Source organism: Nansenia antarctica, assembly GCF_963989245.1.
Source record: "Nansenia antarctica genome assembly, chromosome: 7".
NCBI classification, from domain to species: Eukaryota; Metazoa; Chordata; class Actinopteri; order Argentiniformes; family Microstomatidae; genus Nansenia; species Nansenia antarctica.
In genome coordinates, this window is record NC_137677.1 from 2,502,244 (window position 1) to 2,527,024 (window position 24,781).

Below are 24,781 nucleotides of genomic sequence, written 5' to 3' on the forward strand. Positions count from 1 at the left end.
AGTGGGCTAATGAGAAAACTGAAAGTCATGCTAGCATGATTTGAGTGGGTGTGGCTTAGACAGTTAGGGGGAGTGGCTTGTACCAAAGTGGGTGGAGCTTGTATCAAAGTGGGTGTGGCTTAGACACTTAGGGGGAGTGGCCTGTATCAATGTCTGATGTTAGCCTACCTGATACAATGTGTGTATGTTCTGTTTGTCACACAGGTATGGAGATGTTTGGTCTGTTTCATTTGAAAACGTTTTTTTATTATTTACTGTGTATGTATTTACTGTGTATTTATTTACTGTGTATTTATTTACTGTGTAATGGGAGGTAAGCTTGATAGCCTCATGATTTAGTCCACACCAGTAGCTATATACTGCTGGTGTGGCTGTTATTGCAACATATTGTATGTCAATACTGATTAATAATATTGATGCTGTTATTTTTATATTTGTTTAGGAAACGACATATGGGTTTTCTGATGTATGATAGACTATTGCCAAATTGTTTATTTTTATTATCTATGCATCTATGAGCTGATGATGCTGATGTCTATTGTGTATATATACAGTACAGGCCAAAAGTTTGGACACACCTTCTCATTCAATGTGTTTCCTTTATTTTCATGACTATTTACATTGTAGATTCTCACTGAAGGCATCAAATCTATGAATGAACACATGTGGAATGATGTACTTAACAAAAAAGTGTGAAATAACTCTAAATATGTCTTATATTTTAGATTCCTCAAAGTAGCCACCCTTTGCTTTTTTGTTGTTAATAAAATATATTTTTGTTGTTGTTAATAAAATATATAATAATAATATTATATATATATATATATATATAATAACATATTATTAACACATATTATATTAAATATTATTATAATATATTTTATTAACAACAAAAAAGCAAAGGGTGGCTACTTTGAGGAATCTAAAATATAAGACATATTTAGAGTTATTTCACACTTTATTGTTAAATACATAATTCCTATGTGTTCATTCATAGTTTTGATGCCTTCAGTGAGAATCTACAATGTACCAAATAGTCATGAAAATAAAGGAAACGCATTGAATGAGAAGGTGTGTCCAAACTTTTGGCCTGTACTGTATATATGAATACATATTCATATATATATAGTGACAGATCTATAGATCGTCTTAAGAGGGGAGCGAGACAACTAACCAGACTGATGTTAGCCTACCTGATGCATTGTGTGTATGTTCTGTATGTCACACAGCTCCACTAAAGTGTATTAATTACCAGTCTTGAGGAAGTTGTGGTTACACAAACATGACAAGCTTCCTGCAGAAAGTAAAAAACAAACTTCCAGGGAAAGTGAAGACGAACCTGTCTGAGAGTGAACTGCAGAAGTGGGGTTTACAAGGTTCGTGACTGAACTATGACTGAACTGAAATGAAAATGATTCCAGATTCCAGAATATAATGTTGCCATATTATGTTGCCCTACGAAACATGCGAAAAGACATAATCATCATGCAAGCAAACTATACCGAAATGACATGAATGAACTACTGTTACCCGTTAAGAATCTGTAAAGTAAATGACGACATGATCTCCTGATTATATAGGATTTGCACGTCATGATCGTGGCAATGAATGACGGCTGCAAGTGGAACAGCCAAAACGTGCAGCCAACCCAACTACTACTAGCATAATTCATTAGCTTTTATTTATACTTGTCTTGTGCTCAACATTGGTGTGTCTCCTCAGGGATACGGCTGAGACCCTACCAGCTGGACGGAGTACGGTGGCTGACTCAATGTCTCCAGAATCAGGAGGGGTGTATCTTGGGAGATGAGATGGGCTTGGGCAAGACATGTCAGGTATGCTACAATATGTTACCTTTGTTCCCCCCTGTCCATCTCTTTACATAGGTGGAACGATGTGCATGTGTCGTTTGCTTAGTTCTGTCATTCAACATTCAACAAGATGTTGGTTGCTACTATATGTCTGTATGTTTGTGTATATATGCAGTGTTTCCCCTACCATTGCCTTGGGGGGGGGGGCCGCCCCCGCAAGAAAAATGTTCAATGTCAATTTGGTTCATGTTTTTTTTATTTTTATATAATGATATTTTTCTCCCAGTTGTATATGGCCGAAATATGTTTATGTGGTCGAAATATGTTTATTCTGTGTCATTTGCCTAATTTATGTGCACCCTCATTTAATATGTTTCTCCTCTGTGCGTTTTGCTGCCACGCTTGTCCGCTTGTCTCCTCGTTTCACGAAGGGCGGGGCTCAGCTCCCTCCACACACACGCTCTGACGTGCTCATCTCAAACAAGCCATTCGTCTCTGCTGAAAGTGCAAATAAAGGCCAACAATAATAGTTTTAGTAATGGACGGACGTAGACCCCAAACCTCTGACAAGCAGGCTAACTTCCCGCGTTTATTAAACGCACCCAACCCGAATCTGGCGATATGGACGATTTTAGACGCTTTTTAGGGGTGCTTGAGTATCCCTAAATTTAATCTCAGCACGACCTAAAAAAGAATAATCATTATTATTATTATTATTATTTTCTGAAATCATTCTAGCCCAATTACAGTCATGATGTTACACACTCCGGTCCAGTAGCCTACATACACGCACCTCGTTGGTCCGCAAGTAGTCTCGCGCTTCGCCCGGAGAATAACTGTTTAGCGCGCGTGTGCGTGTGTGTGTGTGTGAGAGGTAAGCAACCGTAGAAAATATAATTTCTGAATTTCTGACAGAAAACATTGGTTCAAATTGTTCGTTATTATTGTGACTTAACTAGAAAGTGTCTGATTGTAGTTCCATGGTGACTAGAAAGTGTCTAGTTCCATTGTGTGAATAGTGTTAACGAACTAGCAAGCTAGCTAGCTAGCTCAGAGGTGATTAGTAATAATAGATGGCAGTAGTAATAATACAATATGTCTTATTCTGCTAGAATTGGGCTTTATGGTAATAAAATACAATAAAAAAGTGGATTGAAGCATTGGAACAAACCCTCACTCATTGGAAATGTTTTTCCATAGAGGACATAAGATTGTTTTTCAGGTGAGAGAGTCAAGTCAAAATGACATTATCTGACTGCATTGCCCACAGCAACCCAATATACAATTAGAATGATGTTATAAATTGATATGGATCAATTTATACCTCTTATTAGATTATACATATTCTGGTTGTTATGTTTGCCTTTCGGTGGACAGCAAAAGAGGGAGAGAGGAGGATAGAGAGGGAGAGGAGGAGGAGAGAGAGCAGGATGGAGTCGGCACACCAAAGAGACAGCAAGAACCAGGTGAGAAAGTGGACAGGTAGTCAAGACCACAAGTAGCCTTGAGAACCTATGGTTCTGGTGCAGCACCCTCAGCACCCCCCTTCATTACTTGTAATAGGATGTAATAAACGTTTGACACACATGGCAATAAAAAAAACATGAATCTTGAATTAGCAAAACATTTTTGCTATTTAAACATGTCAGGAGGTGGAGGATCCATGCCACCCTCCCAAGGCAGCAAGCCTATAGGGGAAACACTGATATGTATATGTTTTTCAAGACGCAGGGCTCTCAAGTCTCACGCATTGGGCCACACCTTGTCTCATGCCCAATGCGTGAGACTTGAGAGCCCTGAAGATGTGTTTGTCTGTGTTTGCTGCCTTCAGACCATCTCTCTGCTGGTGTACATGAGAGGGGCCTTAGGACAGGAGGGACCGTTCCTGGTGCTGAGTCCACTCTCTGTCATGGAGAACTGGAGGCAGGAGATGGAACGGTGAGAAGATCCAAACACTTCATGTCTTAGTCCCAGACAATCATTCACTTAACATAGCTCCTACCAGCCACTGGGTGGGAGCCTTGTCCACATTGAGAATACAAGTCATGCTCCTCCTGAGACATCTACTGCCCCCCAGCACTGCGTCTCCTGAAGACACCCGCTTTCCCCTCTACTGTGTCCCTAAAAACTTCTATTGCCCCCCTTGTACTGTTTCTCTGTTTCTCCAGTGTCTAAATATATAAAAAATAAAAAATAAAAACAGGTTGAGAAGAAGGTTTTCCTTCTATCAATGGCCCCGGGCCTGAGCTAGATTACTCTTCCTGCTACGACTGGTGGATTGATGATTCACTTGCTTAGTCAAATGTATTGATTGTAAGTCGCTTTAGAATAAGGCGTCTGCTAAATGCCAAACATGTAAAAAATGTTTACAGGTTGACTCAGGCATTTAGTATTCATGTGTTGTTATGTGAACCAAGCATGAATGTCCTAGTGCTGGGTTTGCGCAGTAAGAGCTTGGTCTCCTGGCCTGTCGTATGAATGTGCTCTGACAGACTGTTGCCCCCCCCAGCTTCTCCCCAGGTCTGACTGTGCTGTGTTACACTGGGGACAAACAGAAGAGGGCGGAGCTGCAGAGAGACATGGACAACCTGCCCTTCAATGTTCTGCTCACCACGTATGAGGTGATCCTATGTGGCAATGTGGCAACTGTCTATATATCGTGACGTTAGAATTATAAGGTTCTATCTACATTTTTGGTCAAAATTTTGTTTTTTTTACATAATCTGATCCATTAGGTGTTTATTAATGCCTGTGTGGTGTTATTAAAAAATGTTGAAATGTTTTAGTTAGTAATTAATAAAATACAAAGGTTTCATCTCACAAAACATAATGGAATGTAAAAACGTTGACGCTCAATATCTCTGAACTGCCCTAAACGGAGATAGAACCTTATCATTCTAAGCTCACGAACCGTCTATATACGACCTTCAACTGTCTATATATTCACCTTTGACCTTCATATGAATTTCTCCATTAATTCAACTCAAGTCTTATCTGGATTTTGGATGTGTCCAATTTGACTCTCACTCAAAACGCTCTCTCGCTCTCTTTCTCTCTCTCTCTCTCTCTCTCTCTCTCTCTCTCTCTTTCTCCTCAGCTCTGTCTCAACGACGCTTCGTTCCTGAGAAGGAGGTGCGCTTGACACTTCTTCATAGCTAACACCCAGAAATCCAACACTATACACCACAGGCCGTATACAACAACATGATCTTGTCTACAGGTGGAAGTGGAAGGTTCTAGTGGTGGACGAGGCTCACAGGCTGAAGAACAAGAACTCCATGTTGCACAAAGCCCTGACAGAGGTAAGTCACCTGCTGACCAGGAGAGGCTGGTGGAGGTTGACATCATGTGTTTGAGACCATCCCTCATTCCATTCCATACCAATCTCTCCCTCCACCAGCCCCCCGCTGCTATTTGGTTGTTAAGTCGTGACGTGTTTCCGGGTCCAACGTTGGCTGAGGCGCTCTCTTCGAAATGCCGCAGTAACGCTAATAATTCATTATATTTGTATAGGGCTTTTCCGAGGCTCAAAGACGCTGACAATATGGGAAAAACGGGAAAGTGCTGAGTCCCTTGTTGTATGAATAGATCCGAGTCTAAAAAACGATTGAACTGTCATTCTATCTACCGCTGTAGTACACTGGTACTCTGGTGCAGGGATTTTTTTTATTTGGACCCGGAAATTGCTTAACGTCACAAAGAAGTGACGTCAGACTTAACAACCGAATTGAGTCTAACCCTCTTTCTCAGCATTTGCCGTGGTCTGCCTTGCCTTGACGATTCTCCCTCCCCTTGCAGTTCTCAGTGGGATTTAGAGTGCTTCTGACTGGGACCCCCATCCAGAACAACCTGCAGGAGGTCTACTCCCTCCTGACCTTCATCCAGCCCAGCCTCTTTCCACCAGAAGAAGTAGACGACTTCGTCAGCACTTACTCACATGTGCAGAACCAACCTGCTCTGGGTACGCCACTACCTAATAATAATAATAATAATAATAATAATAATAACTTTAATTTCTATAGCGCCTTTCAAAAAACCCAAGGACGCTTTACACTTCAAGGGAATGATCAGACAGACAAAACAGAAAACAAACAAAGCAAAACTGAAACATTGACTAGGGGCCAAAGGAATCACCTAGGAATCAACCTGCTCTGTATTTGCAATACCCCCAAATGTGTCTTTATATACAATACTTATATATGACACAATATTTTGTTGTATCTGTTGAGCATCTTCATTTGGTTGTGATTATACAATGTGTACGATATGGAATTCATACAAGTACACATATCGGATTCTGTGTCACTTCGTGAGCTTAGAATGATAAGGTTCTATCTCCGTTTAGAATGATAAGGTTCTATCTCCGTTTAGGGCAGTTCAGAGATATTGAGCGTCAACGTTTTTACATTCCATTATGTTTTGTGAGATGGAACCTTTGTATTTTATTAATTACTAGCTAAAAAATGTCAACTTTTTAAAAATAACACCACACAGGCATTAATAAACACCTAATGGATCAGATTATGTAAAAAAAAATCAATTTTGACCAAAAACGGAGATAGAACCTTATAATTCTAACGTCAGGACTTCCTGTCTGTTCCAACGCCCTCAGCCTCAAAGCTCCAGTGTGTCCTCCAGCCCTTCCTGCTCCGGAGGGTCAAAGCAGAAGTGGCGGCCGACGTGCCGAAGATAACCGAGTTGGTGATGTACCACGGGATGTCAGCCCTGCAGAAGAGATACTACAAGGCCATCCTGATGAAGGACCTGGGTGAGACTGCTGCAGTGGACTTTATGTACTGATGATGCTGAGTTCAGGGCTCCCACGGGTCCTTGAAATTCTTGAAAGTTTGTGAATTTGAGAAGAAAAAAAATCAAGGTCTTAAAAGTTTTTGAAAATAGACATGGGTCATTGAATGTGCTTGAATTCCCCCCCCCTCTCTCTTTCTAAAAAAAGTATAATATATATGTTCACATTTTTTTTACTTAGCTTGTCAACTAGTAAATACGTTTCTGTATTGCTTAACTTTACACATATTTCACAATATATTGTTTTGCTGTGCTGTGGTAGAGATGACAAGAGACCATCTAGTGTTCACACATTCAAGCCTCTCTTTTTAATTGTTGTCTGTGAGCAGATAGTTCCTATTATATACACTCTCATCTAGATCTGTCTCAAACTATGCCGTGTTGGGTCCTTGAATTTGCGGGAATTGAGTCTTGAAAGTCCTTGAAAGGTGCTTGAATTTGATGTTTCAGAAGGTGTGGGAACCCTGTGAGTTATACTTATTTGAGACTTAATTATGAAGAATTTAGTCTCAACCTATTTGGTTGTTTCCATTGCTGCTTTATGTTGAAACCTTTTTAGGTTATGTCAGAAAATACCATTGTTCACTCAAGGAAACCCTTTTCACTCACAAGGAAGGCAACTGTAGCAAACTGGGCTCTCTGTGTTGCTGTGTTTTAGATTTTTTAGGTTATGTCAGAAAATACCATTGTTCACTCAAGGAAACCCTTTTCACTCACAAGGAATGCAACTGTAGCAAACTGGCCTCTGTGTTGCTTTCAGACGCCTTTGAGAATGAACAAGGCAACAAGACCAGGCTGCTGAACATATTCATGCAGCTGAGGAAGTGTGTCAACCACCCCTACCTGTTTCATGGTGAGTCCTTATGTGCAGTCAGCACTGCAAGGTTGGCAGATCAGCGGTTCGAGCCCCGGCTGGCCACATGTCGAAGTGTCCTTGGGCAAGACACTGAACCCCAAAATTGCTCCCAGTCAGAGTGAGCGGGCCAGCGCCTTGCATGGCAGCTTGCCGCCATTGGTGTGTGAATGTGTGTGTGAATGGGTGAATGAGAGGCCGTTGTAAAGCACTTTGGAGCAGCAAAAAAGGCGCTATATAAGTGCAGTCCATTTACCATTTACTGTGGGACGATACAAATGACTGCTGGGCTTTGTTTAGTATCTGTGTGGTATGCAAACATGAACCACCTCTTCTCCCCTCTCCTGCTCAGGAGTGGAACCAGAGCCGTTTAAAATGGGGGAGCATCTCATCGAGGCCAGTGGAAAGCTGTGTCTTCTGGACAGCATGTTGAAATACATGCATGAAGGGTTAGTCCCTCTGCCTTCACTGACCAAACTGTACAGCCACAAAGCAACCAAGATACCCCCCACACCATTTTGCCATTTAGCAGACGCTTTTAATCCAAAGCGATTTACAATTACGAATTACAGGGACATTCCCCCTGGAGTAACTGAGGGCTAAGTGCCGTACTCAAGGGCACACTAGTAGTGGTGTGGTTTTCAGGCGGGATTTGAACTCACAACCTTCCGATCACAAGTCCAACTCACTATCCACTAGACCACCACTACACCTTACATCTCTGTGTGTCTTGCTCTCCATGTTTGTGTGAAGGGGCCATCGGATTTTGCTGTTCTCACAGATGACCAGAGTGCTGGACATCCTACAGGATTACATGGAGTACAGAGGTAGACTACAGTACAGTGTTAATTTTGTCAGGCTTTTTAGTCACTTAGTCTTTGGTGTTTAGATGAAGATGCACACCAGTTCTAGTCACACCAAGTCACCTCCATTCTTCTTAGTTCCAGTCCAGTTCCAGTTGATGAAAACTGAAAACATTCCAGTGCAGTGTCAGTCCACAAAAACTCCAAAACATTTGAGTCAAGTTTTCGTCGCTGACTACGGCTAGACTAAAATGTTTTGGGGTTTTTGTGTCTAGTCTTTGGGCATGTTATGATTGAGACCCCTTCTGCTCTGACTTGTGTGTAACTTGCTGCTAAGCGCTTTAGATTGATAACGGAGAAAGTTTTTTTAAAAACTTGCCAACCTGCCTCAAATTCAATAGCATTGGTCACAGTCTACTGTGGTCTAGCATCTGCTTCCTCTCCAAACCATCTCTCATCATCTTTCAATTCTCATCAGTTTGAACCGTCCAGGAGCCATACCATACCATACCATACCACACCACACCATACCATACCATACCACACCACACCTTGAATCACACTTCATTGGATGGCGACAGCTATCTCAATACCAACTTGTTATTTCTCCCCCCATCATTACAATATTTTATTTGAAACTTAGACAGCATGGTGGTGTGGTGTGTAAGTTAATCAGATTAAATTAGATTCAACTTTATTATTGTCATTGCAGAGTACCAGACAGTACCAGACAACGAAATGCTATTAGTGTTATTACACTTAGTTAGTATGCTTCCATGAATGTATTCATCTGTAGCTGACTTGTGCTTTTTAATGGAGATCCACAGGCTCAAACTAGTGTTGTTTGGACTCCTGCCCTCCTTGCAGGATACAGCTACGAGCGTCTAGACGGCTCAGTCAGGGGGGAGGAGCGAAACCTGGCCATCAAGAACTTCAGCAGCCAGGACGTGTTTGTTTTTCTTCTCAGCACCAGAGCAGGTGGGCTCTCTCTCTCTCTCTCTCTCTCTCTCTCTCTCTCTCTCTCTCTCTCTCTCTCTCTCTCTCTCTCTCTCTCTCTCTCTCTCTCTCTCTCTCTCTCTCTCTCTCTCTCTCTCTCTCTCTCTCTCTCTCTCTCTCTCTCTCTCTCTCTCTCTCTCTCTCTCTCTCTCTCTCGCTCTCCCAGTTACTTTTTGCGGGGCGGCTGTGGCGCAGGAGGTAGAGCCGCCGTCTAATGATCACAAGGTTGGCAGATCGGCGGTTCGAGTCGAGCCCCGGCTGGCCACATGTCGAAGTGTCCTTGGGCAAGACACTGAACCCCAGAATTGCTCCCAGTGAGCGGGCCAGCGCCTTGCATGGCAGCTTGCCGCCATTGGTGTGTGAATGCGTGTGTGAATGGGTGAACGAGAGGCCGTTGTAAAGCGCTTTGGAGCAGCTTTAGAGCAGCAAAAAATTCAACCCTGGTGTTGGTTTCAAAGGCTACATCCATGGAGGAGAATGACCCGCTCGCTATTAAATAGTCGGCCAAATCCAAACGTGAGGCGAAAGTGCAGAAATAAAAGAAAGAAAAGGTTAATGATACAAAAACTCAAATGCAGAAGTAAAAAGGTGCACCTACTATTAAGACAGTTGGGGCCCTATTATGCACTTCTTAACTTGCCGTCTTAAGTCTTAATTAAGACGCACCGCCAGGTTAAGACCTACCGCCACCCTTATTATGCGCTTCATACGCGCTACTGCTATTATGCAGGTGTCGCTAGGCGCCCACACATAAGACGTAAGACACGTAAGCCGTGCATATATTACTCATTGTGGGAGTGTTCATATGTTAATGAAGTGCGCTAGGCGCCCCTGCTATTATGCGATCTGACTTTGCGCCTAGCGCTAAGAAGTGGTTTGAAAAGTTCTTAGGCGCTAGAGTTCATGCACGTTTTGAAACACGAGCGCGCCTCCGCGGTTTGCGCATGCACTACTTAGGCGCTAGACTTCATGCACGTTTTGAAACACAGTACACAATAGTATAATATATCAACACACGTTATTGCAGGACTCTGAAGCTGTGTATTATGTTATATCTTGTCTCTTGCAGCAGGTCTTGTTGTTCGGTACATTGCAAGAGAACGACGAAGGTCTTTTTTTATAGTTTGTATGGCGGTGGTTGCACTATGAGTCATTCTAGAACAGTCCAGAGGGGATTGCCCCGTGCAAAAACGTGTCCGTTTAGAAGCTGTACAAACGGCAGCTTGACTAACCCAGATGTCTCTTGTGTAGGAGGAGTGGGGATGAACCTGACAGCTGCTGACACTGTGATATTTATGGACAGTGACTTCAACCCCCAGAATGACTTGCAGGCCGCTGCTCGTTGTCATCGGATTGGTCAGACAAGGTAACTAGGATGGGGTCAAAGAAGGTCAAAGTCAATAGTCTTGGCTTGGCTTGTATGCTGCAATGTCTCGTGTACAGGGAAATCGTGAGCTTAGAATGATAAGGTTCTATCTCCGTTTAGAATGATAAGGTTCTATCTCCGTTTAGAATGATAAGGTTCTATCTCCGTTTAGAATGATAAGGTTCTATCTCCGTTTAGAATGATAAGGTTCTATCTCCGTTTAGAATGAGAAGGTTCTATCTCCGTTTAGAATGAGAAGGTTCTATCTCCGTTTAGAATGATAAGGTTCTATCTCCGTTTAGAATGATAAGGTTCTATCTCCGTTTAGAATGATAAGGTTCTATCTCCGTTTAGAATGAGAAGGTTCTATCTCCGTTTAGGGCAGTTCAGAGATATTGAGCGTCAACGTTTTTACATTCCATTATGTTTTGTGAGATGGAACCTTTGTATTTTATTAATTACTAACTCAAAAATGTCAACATTTTAAAAATAACACCACACAGGCATTAATAAACACCTAATGGATCAGATTATGTAAAAAACTAAATTTGGACAAAAATGGTGATAGAACCTTATCATTCTAACGTCACAAAATGGTGTATTGTGCTGTGAATGTTCCAGTTATTACATATACCGTAAACGAGCGGCCTGATCTCTTCTCATAGTTGTTTCTCCTCTGGGCTGGTCACAGGGCTGTGAAGGTGATACGCCTCCTGGGGAGGGACACCGTGGAGGAGATTGTGTATTCCCGTGCCGTGTCCAAGCTGCGCCTCACCAACACTGTGATCGAGGAGGGGCGCTTCTCTCTGCTGGAGCAGGCCCAGTCTGCTGCTGCAGGACTCCAGGTGAAGAACCCTGGCAACAGGAGAGTGCAGAGCCAGAGATGCCCAGATCAGAGAGGATGGAGAGAAGGATCGGGTGGTTTACTGTGTGGAAGGCAGCAGACAGGTCCAGGAGAATGAGAACTGAGAGAGAGAGTTAGTGAGACAGTTGGTTGGCTCCCTTTGCTCTCAAAACAGCCTAAATTCTTTGTGGCATTGATCCCACAAGATGTTGGAAGCATTCCTTTGAGATTCTGGTCTATGATAACACGATTGCATCATGCAATTCCTGCAAATGTTTCAGACACAGGCACATGGTCAGCAACAATACTCAAATAGGCTATGGCATTCAGGCGATGACAGATTGATATTAAGTGTGCACCCCATTAACAGACCTTCCTACCATCCCTCTCTCCCACTACTCTATCTCAGTTTCTGTGTCCAGGTGTTACTCTCTCCTTCCTCCTATGCTATTGAAACTCTCTCTCTCTCTCCCTCTCTCTCTCTCTCTCTCTCTCTCTCTCTCTCTCTCTCTCTCTCTCTCTCTCTCTCTCTCTCTGTGTTTCTTTCTTATACTCTCTCATTTGTTGTCACAGTTGAGGGAGATCCTAAAGTTCGAGGTGGATAAGTTACTGTCGTCAGAGGAGAGTTCTGTCCAACACGTGGACCTGGGGCTGATCCTGGGTCAGTCACGTGACGGAGAGTGGGTGACTGAGGAAGATGAAGGACACGCCCTGCCCAGAGAGGAAGAGGAGGAGGACCTGGAAACCAATGGACAGAGTGAGTATGACCTAACAAGTGGAAGTCCTGATGGGGCGGCTGTGGCATGGTAGCTTGCTGCCATTGGTGTGTGAATGTGTGTGTGAATGGGTGAATGAGAGGCCGTTGTAAAGCGCTTTGGATAAAGGCGCTATATAAGTGCAGCCCATTTACCATTTACCAAGTCCACAGCAACATGCTACATAGCATTGCGCTCATTCTTGCTTTGTCATGCTCCAGACAACATGTACTACTTCGAGGGGAAGGACTACTCCAAGGACCCCAGCACACAGGACCAGAGGAGCTTCTCTCTGCTGCTGGAGGAACAGCAGGCGGAGCGCGAGGAGGCGGGGGGAGAGGGACCGTCACTCCGCCACAAACCTGGAGTAAGAATGTTACAGCCTTCTAACTTCTATTTCCCCCCCTGTACTGTTTCTCTGTTTCTCCAGTGTCTATATAATTAACAAATAAAAGGTCTAGGTTTAGAAGATGGTAATAGAAGTAGATTTTTCCTTCTATCACTGAAACTGCCTATGGCCCCGGGCCTGAGCTGGATTACTCTTCCTGCTACGACTGGTGGATTGATGATTCACTTGCTTAGTCTTATGTATCGAGTGTAAGTCACTTTGGAATAAGGCGTCTGCTAAATGCCAAAAATGTAAATGTTACAGCCTCTTCACTGTTGTCCTATTGATAATACATGGTTATGACTCTCATCTACTGTTTAACATGGTTACTCACTAACCAGAGCGTTTGAAAACCAGACAGTTTTGTTTTTCACAGTCCTGTCATGTTGGGTTGTGATGGAGAGGAGGAGGTAGTGTGCAATTGCATTATTTAACTGATCTATTGTGTCGGCAGGATGATTCGTGTGTGCGTGTGAGTGTGAGTGTGTGTGTGTGTGTGTGTGTGTGTGTGTGTGTGTGTGTGTGTGTGTGTGTGCGTGTGCGTGTGCGTGTGCGTGTGCGTTTGAGCGCGATTGCGAGTGCGAGTTCGAGTGTGAGTGTGAGTGTGAGTATGTATTTGCATGATTCTGTGTGCATTTGCGATTGCAAGCCACCAGTTCTGAGACACTCCGGTGAAGATACACATCCGTACCGATCCACTGATGCCCCAGATCATATCCATCATCTCCTCTTCCTCCTCCCTTCTTCTGTCCATTCATCGTGTGTATTTTGACTCACCCTGTGGGTTCCCAGGTGTCTCTGTCCGGGCCCCTGGAGTTTCCACGCAGGAAGAGGAAACCCCTCAGCGAGTCTGAGCCGCAGCAGCGGCACCAGAGGAGACCGGAGGCCGCAGCCAAGAGGGCCAAACTAACGCAGGACAAGAAGAAGAAGTAAGGTTGTAAGGTTGCTAGGCGACCCAGAGGTTTCTGGCAGCCATCATAAAGATTGTTCGAATTGTACGATTGAATTGTACGAAGTCTTGAAGTTAAAATGAGCTTCAAACATCCTTTCCCTGGGCTGGGTAAATGTAACTGTTGCAGAAGCGTGTTGTCCCACAATGCATTGCTTGCTCAAGGTAGGGAAAATGCTCCCAAAACAAAATGCCCAAGATTGGAATCATTATGTTTATTGTATTGTACACCTTTGGAAATCTCTGCTCCCTCTGCAGGTAGGTAACACTCTCTCTCAGCTGAGCACCACTTGACTACTGATGATCTGAATTAACGTGCCAAATATTTGGTACAGAAAACATGTCAGCTCTTAAATCAGTAACTGTATGAATTCTAAGAGCTTTGTCTGAATAGATTTGACAGTGACTCTCTCTCCCCTAGTACCATGTTCCTGATGGGCCCAGTGAAACAGCTGAAGAGAATGTGTGACAAAACCAGAGCCCTGGCGACCGCCATCATGCTGGTGAGTCCCCAGGACCACTGCTTTCATTAACCTCATAGGAGCCAACGGACCCCCATGGGGATCCGAAGTGATATAAAGAGTTTACCTCGATCAATTCTCTTCATCGATATCACATTTTTTTCACAACTTTGCATGCTATACGATGCCACCATTTTTTCCCCGAGACGGTAAACACGGCCTAAGTCACATCCAGTTTTCTCCAACTGGAGAATGTGTCATGTCCGGTTTCAACGCCGAATTTCCATACCATTGGTCGGCCAACCCCAAAAAAATCCGAAAAAATAAAAAATCTGATACATGAGAAAGGTCAAAGGTCAAAGATGGTGCCAAAATATCTCCAAATGGCCTAAACATATAGGTGTCCGCCTAAACATACCTGTACTAAAACAGGTACAAAGTTGCATTTGCTCACATTACTAGCATCGACTTTGGCACAAGTACTAATAAGACCCTGGAGTACTGATTCCTAGATGATTTGGGCTTCGTTATCAGGTTTCCAAGGTGATATTCACTGTAAAAGCTTTTTTTTTTTTAGGCGGAGACTGAATTTGAGATGTTTTATAATGTTCTAGCTCTATTTGCTCTGACACAGTTACATAGATTTTGATTCTGACACTTCTACAGCCACCCCACAGGCGTTAGCTTTTATTTGATAACAATATCATTATGAAGGCCCTTGTGATTGTGGAGATATTCTATATTCACTGTGGGCATGTCATTTCGAGCAGAAAACCTGAAAAATGAGGTGGATAAGATCTGGTTAAGGTTACAGACCACTGGCGGACTCAGCGGGGGGGCAGGGGGGGCGACCGCCCCTCCTGGTGCCCCCACCTTTGAAAAACGTCTGTCTTAAGTGCCCTTTTGAGTGTCAAAAATGCCCTTTTGAGTGGCGAAAATGAGAGGACGTGCCTTATTGGTGCCCCCCCAATGGTCTAAACTTGACCATGTGCACTGATGGGGTCCCATGTTGTGCAGTAGGTGCCCTTTTTTTCTTTTCGCCCCCCCTGCCCTTCAAACAACCTGAGTCCACCACTGACTGCTTTCATTAAGGTTACAGACAGTATGCTCGTGTATTCACACTGGTGCGTTGTTCATTAACTGTCGAGATGTGGATTCCCTTTATTTTACCCATGTAGGTCATTTGAAAGAAATGTGAAAAGAATGACGATACTATTATGTGAAGCCTGTAAGAAACTGCCAGAGAGAGAGAACGATGGCATCTCACCAGTCAGATACATAAACCAAAGTTAATGTCACAACATCTTTTGATGGCTCTTGTGCAGAAAGAGCAACTCAGTTCCCTATGGCGGTGCTAACGTGTCTTCTTCTGTGTTCTAGACGTGTCTTGTGTTGACGCTCTGCGCAGCCTTCTGGGTAAGTGAGTCTTTTGTCATTGTGTTTATCATAGCTATCTCTCATGGCAGTACAGAATAGAAACAGAATATCGTGAGCTTAGAATGATAAGGTTCTATCTCCGTTTAGGGTAGTTCAGAGATATTGAGCGTCAAAGTTTTTACATACCATTATGTTTTGTGAGATGGAATCTTTGTGTTTTATTAATTTCTAACTAAAACATTTCAACATTTTAAAAATAACACCACACAGGCATTAATAAACACCTAATGGATCAGATTATGTAGAAAACTAAATTTTGACAAAAATGGAGATAGAACCTTATAATTCTAACGTCACGAAATGTACATTGTTGTTGTTCTGTGTCCAGGAGACCAGCCCATGGCCAAAGGCCAAGAAGCCTATATCTTATGACACATTGCTTACTGTATTTACTGCATATTAGTTGACAATAGATTTTTCCCTTTTTGGTCTTGCTTTGCTGTTTGTTTTGCAAGTCCTATCATTTGCCTGGTGAGTAACATTTTTACTTGATTCTGTTATTAAAAACCCATTGAAGCCCCGCGGTGGCGCAGCGGTCTAAGCATTAGCCACTAGTGCAAGCTGCCCACCGGGGACTGGGATCGAATCCCGGTCTCGCCAGATCCGGATATGGCCGGGGCACACAGGGAGCGGCATATTGAGCGGCCGCTCCCAAAGGGGGGTATAGGACTATTTCCGGACAAGGATCCGTCGCGCAACACCGCCCCCGTCTGGTGCTGGAGTAACGGTGTCGGGCTCGAGGAGCCAGTCAGCTAGTCTGCCTGGCGATCTCCTCTGGGGCTGCCGGCCACGGGGTCGTGCGGCGGATCCTACGCAATAGGCAGGGGATAATTGGATGCTAGGTTGGGTTCAATTGGATATCAAATTGGGTGAAAAAGGGATAAAAATCTGAAAAACAAATAATAAAAAAAAAAAAATTTGAACATTGTATTATGTAACACACTTAAAATATCCTTGTTTAGTCATATAATCCTATTCATATTCATATTATTAATCGTGCCAGTGTCTCTTCTGCTTTGAAGGAGTCTAAAGGAGATAGGTATGAATGTGTAATATGGATTGTTGACTTTTCTGTCGTCTGCAGGTATGGAATCTCCTACATCCCATTTATGAGGTTTGTTACCAATTATACAATTATTATTATTAATTAGTTAAATTCCTCGTCTTCTCCAGGAATAATAATTTGAACGCCATCATCAATAAGAACACGTTTTATTGAAATACTAAGCACTTTGATGTTCTATTGATGCCTGATTCGACCTTTTTTCTGTTTTCTCTTTAGGGATGCAGTCATAAAACTGCTAACTTGCGCTTCAGCTCAAATCGTAGGTTAGCATGTCGGGACGGTTGTCTTGCAATGGCATGTTGCTGCTACAGAGAGGGTCTACTCATCCTTACAACACTGCACTAGCTTAACCTCTGTCTTATTTGTCAAAAAAATTGTAAAAAATGTGTTTCAGAGAGTGAGGTTTTATGTTTATTTTATGGTATATTAGATACATTTTAGTTCTTGAAGTTACAGATACATGGGTTATACTGGGTTGTAGGCCTACCTTTTCCCAATACTGGGGACGTCGATGCTGTCACATTGAAGTTTAGATGATACAGTTATTCTCCAATGGCTCCAGTCTCTCTCCCATTATTAGAAATCGAGTTAATTAAACATTCATTAAATGTTTGTATGAACGCATTGTTATTCGTATTTACTTACTATGTTGATATTGATAGTTTGGTTTTAGAAGATTCAATTGTGAAAAAATAATTCTTGAGGTAATTGTTTGATACCCTACTTTTTATTAAATGTAAACACATACAGTATACTATAGATTTGTAGAAACTTAGAAAGTAAAGCTTTTGTGCCATATTCTAAATGGATGTAGAAGTAATGGTGGTCGTATGGTCAGTGACAATGGACACACAGGGCTTGCTTTCTCACTTGAATTCATTCTGGAAGCTGTAAAACAAATATTAGCCTCTCTATTTAATTGTTGTCTGTGAGCGGATAGTTCCTATTATATAAATTCTCATCTAGATCTGTCTCAAACTATGCCGTGTGGGGTCCTTGAATTTGAGGGAATTGAGTCTTGAAAGTCCTTGAAAGGTGCTTGAATGTGATGTTTCAGAAGGTGTGGGAACCCTGCATTCATATATATATATATATATTTCATTTTGTAACCAATCATAGTCCTGTTGCTAGGTAGACACCACATAGAACAATTGGTGGTGAGTGTTCCGGAATTATTTGGCAGTTGGTGAGTTTAATATATATGACTGTAAACAAACTAAGTATAATCTAAATGTAGAATATGAAAACAACAGCCTATTTTCTTCAGATTGTATAGAAAAAGGTGTTTAATTATCTTTAGCAAAATGAGAACAGTTTACAAGCATGACAGACAGGGACTGTCAGTGAAATCCTTCTCAGAGAAGTCCTGAACAGAGGAGACATTACATTTGTATACACAGGTTACAGTCACTCCCCCAGGTAGGGGTTCAGGCCAATCACAGCCTCGCATTTCCTGTCCGCATCTGTGATGAAGAGGATAGGGGGAATTGACCCAAAGGGAATGGGATGCCGTCCCACAGCAGTGTGTGACCAGGCTGGTGACCAGCATGAGGAGGGGGTGCCAAGCTGTTGTGACTGCGTATGGATCTTCCACACGCTGCTGAGGTCCCTGACAGTGTCAAATGAATAAAGTGTAAAAATGGCCAATATGTGTTGTTTTTTTCCTTATTACTGTGGGAGAGTGCAATCATCCACTCCACAAAACGAGAGTGAATACCAACAGAAGAATATTGCAGGGGATTTGGGGAAAAAATTGTGGGCCTCTACCCACACGTTTAGCTGTATTGCTCATTCCACGAATGCATGATCCTTACAAGTTGTACCTCGTTGTAAAGGTGACTAATCAGGCTTTCCAACGATATAAAATACAAAACCAGTTGGTATTATTAAAGGGGAGGAATAATCGACCGAAATAACGTTTCCAAACCTTTTTTTGAGGAGTTTATACATGATACAAATGACTGGGTTTGAAGAGACCCTCAGTGCTTTATTTGATCAGAACTACACTCTCGTGGTATTCTAATTCTTATAACACTTTTATAATGTCCTAATGACGACCAGACTTGTTATGTTAATTATGTAAACAAATTTATTTTATTTATTTAGACATGGATAGGATGGACTGCAAAAAGGGTTTTAATATCATATTGCTGCTTTCACCTATCCAGTCAGTTCAGATCTGTGAGGCACTGAAGCGCCGTGGAATCCTGCCTGCTCGAATAAGCCACGCCCACTCGTGGTCACGTGTCAGTCAGGAAATAACTTTGTGTTTACTTCTATAAGCCACGACCACTCGCGGTCACGTGTCAGTCAGGAAATAACTGTGTTTACTTCTATAAGCCACGCCCACTCGTGGTCACGTGTCAGCCAGGAAATAACGTTGTGTTTACGTCTATAAGCCACGCCTACTCGTGGTCACGTGTCAGCCAGGAAATAACTTCGTGTTTACTTCTGCCCGCGGGAAACTTCACTGTCCTCTCCGCTGCAAGTGACATTTTCAGACCATTATTCTTTGCAAACATGACAAGCTTCCTACAGAGAATAAAAAACAAAGTGCCAGGCAAAGTGAAGACGAATCTGTCTGAGAGTGAATTGCAGAAGTGGGGTTTACAAGGTTCGTGGCTGAACTATTGACTGAACTGAAATGAAAATGATTCCAGATTTCAGAATATAATATTATATAATATAATGTTGCCATATGACATAAGTTATGTTGCCCTACGAAACATGCGAAAAGACATAATCATGCAAACAAACTATACCGAAATAACATGAATGAACTACTGTACCCGTTAAGAATCTGTAAAGTAAATGACGACATGATCTCCTGATTATACAGGATTTGCACGTCATGATCGTGGCAATGAATGACGGCTGCAAGTGGAACAATAATAATAATAATAATAATAATAATAATAATAATAATAATAATAACAACTTTATTTGTATAGTGCTTTTCCTCCAAACGTTGCAGCTCAAAGTGCTCCAATCATTATATAATCTTAATTTAATTATTTAGTCATTTAAAGGCAATATTAAAAAGATGGGTTTTTAGTCTTGACTTGAACATAATGTGGTGAGGTTGCATCCCTAATGTAAACGGGCAGTGAGACACAATCTGGAGCATAAAATGAGAATGCAGCCTCACCAAATCTCTTCTTTTGTACATGTGGTACACAGAGAAAACCAGTGTCAGAAGACCTGAGAGCTCTATTGGGCTGATATGCTAGCAGAAGACCTGAGAGCTCTATTGGGCTGATATGCTAGCAGAAGACCTGAGAGCTCTATTGGGCTGATATGCTAGCAGAAGACCTGAGAGCTCTATTGGGCGGATATGCTAGCAGAAGACCTGAGAGCTCTATTGGGCTGATATGCTAGCAGAAGACCTGAGAGCTCTATTGGGCTGATATGCTAGCAGAAGACCTGAGAGCTCTATTGGGCTGATATGCTAGCAGAAGACCTGAGAGCTCTATTGGGCTGATATGCTAGCAGAAGACCTGAGAGCTCTATTGGGCGGATATGCTAGCAGAAGACCTGAGAGCTCTATTGGGCTGATATGCTAGCAGAAGACCTGAGAGCTCTATTGGGCGGATATGCTAGCAGAAGACCTGAGAGCTCTATTGGGCTGATATGCTAGCAGAAGACCTGAGAGCTCTATTGGGCTGATATGCTAGCAGAAGACCTGGGAGCTCTATTGGGCTGATATGCTAGCAGAAGACCTGAGAGCTCTATTGGGCTGATATGCTAGCAGAAGACCTGAGAGCTCTATTGGGCTGATATGCTAGCAGAAGACCTGAGAGCTCTATTGGGCTGATATGCTAGCAGAAGACCTGAGAGCTCTATTGGGCTGATATGCTAGCAGAAGACCTGGGAGCTCTATTGGGCTAATATGCTAGCAGAAGACCTGAGAGCTCTATTGGGCTGATATGCTAGCAGAAGACCTGAGAGCTCTATTGGGCTGATATGCTAGCAGAAGACCTGAGAGCTCTATTGGGCTGATATGCTAGCAGAAGACCTGAGAGCTCTATTGGGCTGATAGCAGAAGGTCTTTCAGATATTCTGGTGCTGTGCCAGTGAGAGCTTTATAAACAAGCAGAAGGATCTTGAAATCTAGAATCTGGAACAGCCAAAACGTGCAGCCAACCCAACTACTACTAGCATAATTCATGAGCTTTTATTTATACTTGTCTTGTGCTCAACATTGGTGTGTCTCCTCAGGGATACGGCTGAGACCCTACCAGTTGGACGGAGTACGGTGGCTGACTCAATGTCTCCAGAATCAGGAGGGGTGTATCTTGGGAGATGAGATGGGCTTGGGCAAGACATGTCAGGTATGCTACAATACGTTACCTTTGTTCCCCCCTGTCCATCTCTTTACATAGGTAGAACGATGTGCATGTGTCGTTTGCCTAGTTCTGTCATTCAACATTCAACAAGATGTTGGTTGCTACTATATGTTTGTATATAATAATAATAATAATAACTTTATTTGTATAGCGCTTTTCCTGCAAACGTTGCAGCTCAAAGTTTAATCATTATATAATCTAATTTAATTATTTAGTAATTTAAAGGCAATATTAAAAAGATGGGTTTTTAGTCTTGACTTGAACATATGTGCTGAGGTTGCATCCCTAATGTAAACTGGCAGTGAGACACAATCTGGGTGCATAAAATGAGAATGCAGCCTCACCAAAAGGTCTTTCAAATATTCTGGTGCTATGACAGTGAGAGCTTTATAAACAAGCAGAAGGATCTGTGTATATGTTTTTCAAGATGTGTTTGTCTGTGTTTGCTGCCTTCAGACCATCTCTCTGCTGGTGTACATGAGAGGGGCCTTAGGACAGGAGGGACCGTTCCTGGTGCTGAGTCCACTCTCTGTCATGGAGAACTGGAGGCAGGAGATGGAACGGTGAGAAGATCCAAACATTTGCTCCATGCCACTTCATGTCTGGTCCCAGACAATCATTCATTGAACATAGCTCCTACCAGCCACTGGGTGGGAGCCTTGTCCACGTTGAGAATACAAGTCATGTTTACAGGTTGACTCGGTTGGCATTTAGTATTCATGTGTTGTTATGTGAACCAAGCATGAATGTCCTAGTGCTGAATTTGCGCAGTATGAGCTTGGTCTTCTGGCCTGTCTTGTGCTCTGACAGATTTCCGCCATTGGTGTGTGAATGTGTGTGTGAATGGGTGAATGAGAGGCCGTTGTAAAGCGCTTTGGAGCAGCTTTGGAGCAGCAAAAAAGGCGCTATATAAGTGCAGTCCATTTACCATTTACCATTGTTGCCCCCTCAGCTTCTCCCCGAGTCTGACTGTGCTGTGTTACACTGGGAGCAAAGAGAAGAGGGCAGAGCTGCAGAGAGACATGGCCAACCTGCCCTTCAATGTCCTGCTCACCACGTACGAGGTGATCCTGTGTGGCAATGTGGCAACTGTATATGACCATATCACCTTCAATTGTCTATATATGACCTTCAACTGTCTATATATGACCTTCAACTGTCTATATATGACCTTCATATGAACTTCTCCATTAATTCAATTCAAGTCTTATCTGGATTTTGGATGTGTCCAATTTGACTCTCACTCAAAACGCTCTCTCTCTCTCTCTCTCTCTCTCTCTCTCTCTCTCTCTCTCTCTCTCTCTCTCTCTCTCTCTCCCTCTCTCTTTCTCCTCAGCTATGTCTCAACGACGCTTCGTTCCTGAGAAGGAGGTGCGCTTGACACTTCTTCATAGCTAACACCCAGAATGCTTAGCAAATTCAAAACCCAACACTATATACCACAGGCCGTATACAACATTGATCTTGTCTACAGGTGGAAGTGGAAGGTTCTAGTGGTGGACGAGGCTCACCGGCTGAAGAACCAGAACTCCTTGTTGCACAAAGCCCTGACAGAGGTAAGTTACCTGCTGACCAGGAGAGGCTGGTGGAGGTTGACATCATGTGTTTGAGACCATCCCTCATTCCATCCCATGCCAATTTCTCCCTCCACCAGCCCCCCGCTGCTATTCGGTTGTTAAGTCGTGACGTGTTTCCGGGTCCAACGTTGGCTGAGGCGCTCTCTTCGAAATGCCGTAGTAATGATAATAATTCATTATATTTATGTAGCGCTTTTCCGAGGCTCAAAGACGCTGACAATATGGGAAAAACGGGAAAGTGCTGCGTCCCTTGTTGTATGAATAGATCCGAGTCTAAAAAAACAATTGAACTGTCATTCTACCGCTGTAGTACACTGGTACTCTGGTACGGGGATTTTTTTTATTTGGACCCGGAAATTGCTAAATGTCACAAAGAAGTGACGTCAGACTTAACAACCGAATTGAGTCTAGCCCTCTTTCTCAGCATTTGCCGTGGTCTGCCTTGCCGTGACGATTCTCCCTCCCCTTGCAGTTCTCAGTGGGATTTAGAGTGCTTCTGACTGGGACCCCCATCCAGAACAACCTGCAGGAGGTCTACTCCCTCCTGAACTTCATCCAGCCCAGCCTCTTTCCACCAGAAGAAGTAGACGACTTCGTCAGCACTTACTCACATGTGCAGAACCAACCTGCTCTGGGTACGGCACTACCTAGGAATCAACCTGCTCTGGGTATTTTGCAATACCCCAAATGTGTCTTTATATACAATACTTATATATGACACAATATTTTGTTGTATCTGTTGTGCATCTTCATTTGGTTGTGATTATACAATGTGTACGATATGGAATTCATACAAGTACACATATTGGATTCTGTGTCACTTTGTGAGCTTAGAATTATATCTCCGTTTAGGGTAGTTCAGAGATATTGAGCGTCAAAGTTTTTACATTCCATTATGTTTTGTGAGATGGAACCTTTGTATTTTATTAATTACTAATAAAAAAATGTCAACATTTTAAAAATAACACCACACAGGCATTAATAAACTCCTAATGGATCAGATTATGTAAAAAAACTAAATTTTGTTGTTCCAACGCCCCCAGCCTCAGAGCTCCAGTGTGTCCTCCAGCCCTTCCTGCTCCGGAGGGTCAAAGCAGAAGTGGCGGCCGACCTGCCGAAGAAAACCGAGTTGGTGATGTACCACGGGATGTCAGCCCTGCAGAAGAGATACTACAAGGCCATCCTGATGAAGGACCTGGGTGAGACGTCCGCTGCAGTGGACTTTATGTACTGAGTTAGACTTATTTGAGACTTGTGGCGCAGGAGGTAGAATCGCCATCTAATGATCACAAGGTCGGCAGATCGGCGGTTCGAGCCCCGACTGGCCACATGTCGAAGTGTCCTTGGGCAAGACACTGAACCCCAAATTGCTCCCAGTGAGCGGGCCTGCGCCTTGCATGGCAGCTTGCCGCCATTGGTGTGTGAATGTGTGTGTGAATGGGTGAATGAGAGGCTGTTGTAAAGCGCTTTGGAGCAGCTTTGGAGCAGCAAAAAAAGGTGCTATATAAGTGCAGTTCATTTACCATTTACCATTAATTATGAACAATTTAGTCTCAACCTATTTGGTTGTTTCCATTGCTGCTTTATGTTGAAACTTTTGATGATTTTTAGGTTATGTCAGAAAATACCATTGTTCACTCAAGGAAACCCTTTTCACTCACAAGGAATGCAACTGTAGCAAACTGGCCTCTGTGTTGCTTTCAGACGCCTTTGAGAATGAACAAGGCAACAAGACCAGGCTGCTGAACATACTCATGCAGCTGAGGAAGTGTGTCGACCACCCCTACCTGTTTCACGGTGAGTCCTTATGTGCAGTTAGCACTGTGGGACCATACACATTACTGCTGGGCTTTGTTTAGTATCTGTGTGGTATTCAATTCGATTCAACTTTATTCGCCATGTGCAGTGCACTAGGAACATGACTTGGTATTCTACCATGCTGAACAAGCTACAGTACAAGACGACAATACAACAAAACTCAAGACAGAATATACAGTACCAATATGAGTGAATATTAATAAATGAATAAATATACTGTACAACTAAGTGCAAGAACATGTAAAGTGCAAGTGGCAATGATCAGGAGTTATTGAGGAGGGCTGTGGCTTTGGGGAAGAAACTGTTCAAGTGTTGTGATGTTTTTGTCCTGGTGGCCCTGTACCGCTGTCCAGAAGAATGTATGCAAACATGAATCACCTCTTCTCCTGCTCAGGAGTGGAACCGGAGCCGTTCGAAATGGGGGAGCATCTCATCGAGGCCAGTGGAAAGCTGTGTCTTCTGGACAGCATGTTGAAATACATGCATGAAGGGTTAGTCCCTCTGC

General features: G+C 43.0%; 2 protein-coding genes across 2 annotated transcripts in view; both read left to right on the forward strand.

The window, feature by feature from the left end:
- Window positions 1–1,282: 1,282 nt before the first annotated feature.
- LOC308161904 (chromodomain-helicase-DNA-binding protein 1-like) lies at window positions 1,283–16,986 on the forward strand (the record flags this gene model as incomplete). Its single annotated transcript, XM_080535984.1, has 22 exons — window positions 1,283–1,376; window positions 1,723–1,835; window positions 3,643–3,749; window positions 4,321–4,432; window positions 4,909–4,943; window positions 5,032–5,113; window positions 5,610–5,772; window positions 6,424–6,579; window positions 7,378–7,470; window positions 7,823–7,919; window positions 8,224–8,297; window positions 9,141–9,251; window positions 10,521–10,635; window positions 11,327–11,480; window positions 12,053–12,236; window positions 12,456–12,601; window positions 13,415–13,551; window positions 13,993–14,074; window positions 15,413–15,448; window positions 15,925–15,940; window positions 16,554–16,583; window positions 16,752–16,986. 21 exons carry the CDS (start codon window positions 1,283–1,285, stop codon window positions 16,580–16,582), a joined length of 2,136 nt encoding a protein of 711 aa, XP_080392110.1. The 3' UTR covers window position 16,583; window positions 16,752–16,986.
- A 2,069-nt stretch (window positions 16,987–19,055) lies between these two features.
- Window positions 19,056–24,781, forward strand: part of chd1l (chromodomain helicase DNA binding protein 1-like) — a gene marked incomplete at its 5' end in the record, with an annotated part of 18,799 nt that continues 13,073 nt past the window's right edge. The window contains 10 exons of the mRNA XM_080535985.1: window positions 19,056–19,149; window positions 20,754–20,866; window positions 21,338–21,444; window positions 21,834–21,945; window positions 22,218–22,252; window positions 22,356–22,437; window positions 22,931–23,093; window positions 23,502–23,657; window positions 24,163–24,255; window positions 24,671–24,767. Coding sequence (XP_080392111.1) covers window positions 19,056–19,149; window positions 20,754–20,866; window positions 21,338–21,444; window positions 21,834–21,945; window positions 22,218–22,252; window positions 22,356–22,437; window positions 22,931–23,093; window positions 23,502–23,657; window positions 24,163–24,255; window positions 24,671–24,767 — 1,052 coding nt within the window. The remainder of the gene's footprint in view (window positions 19,150–20,753; window positions 20,867–21,337; window positions 21,445–21,833; window positions 21,946–22,217; window positions 22,253–22,355; window positions 22,438–22,930; window positions 23,094–23,501; window positions 23,658–24,162; window positions 24,256–24,670; window positions 24,768–24,781) is intronic.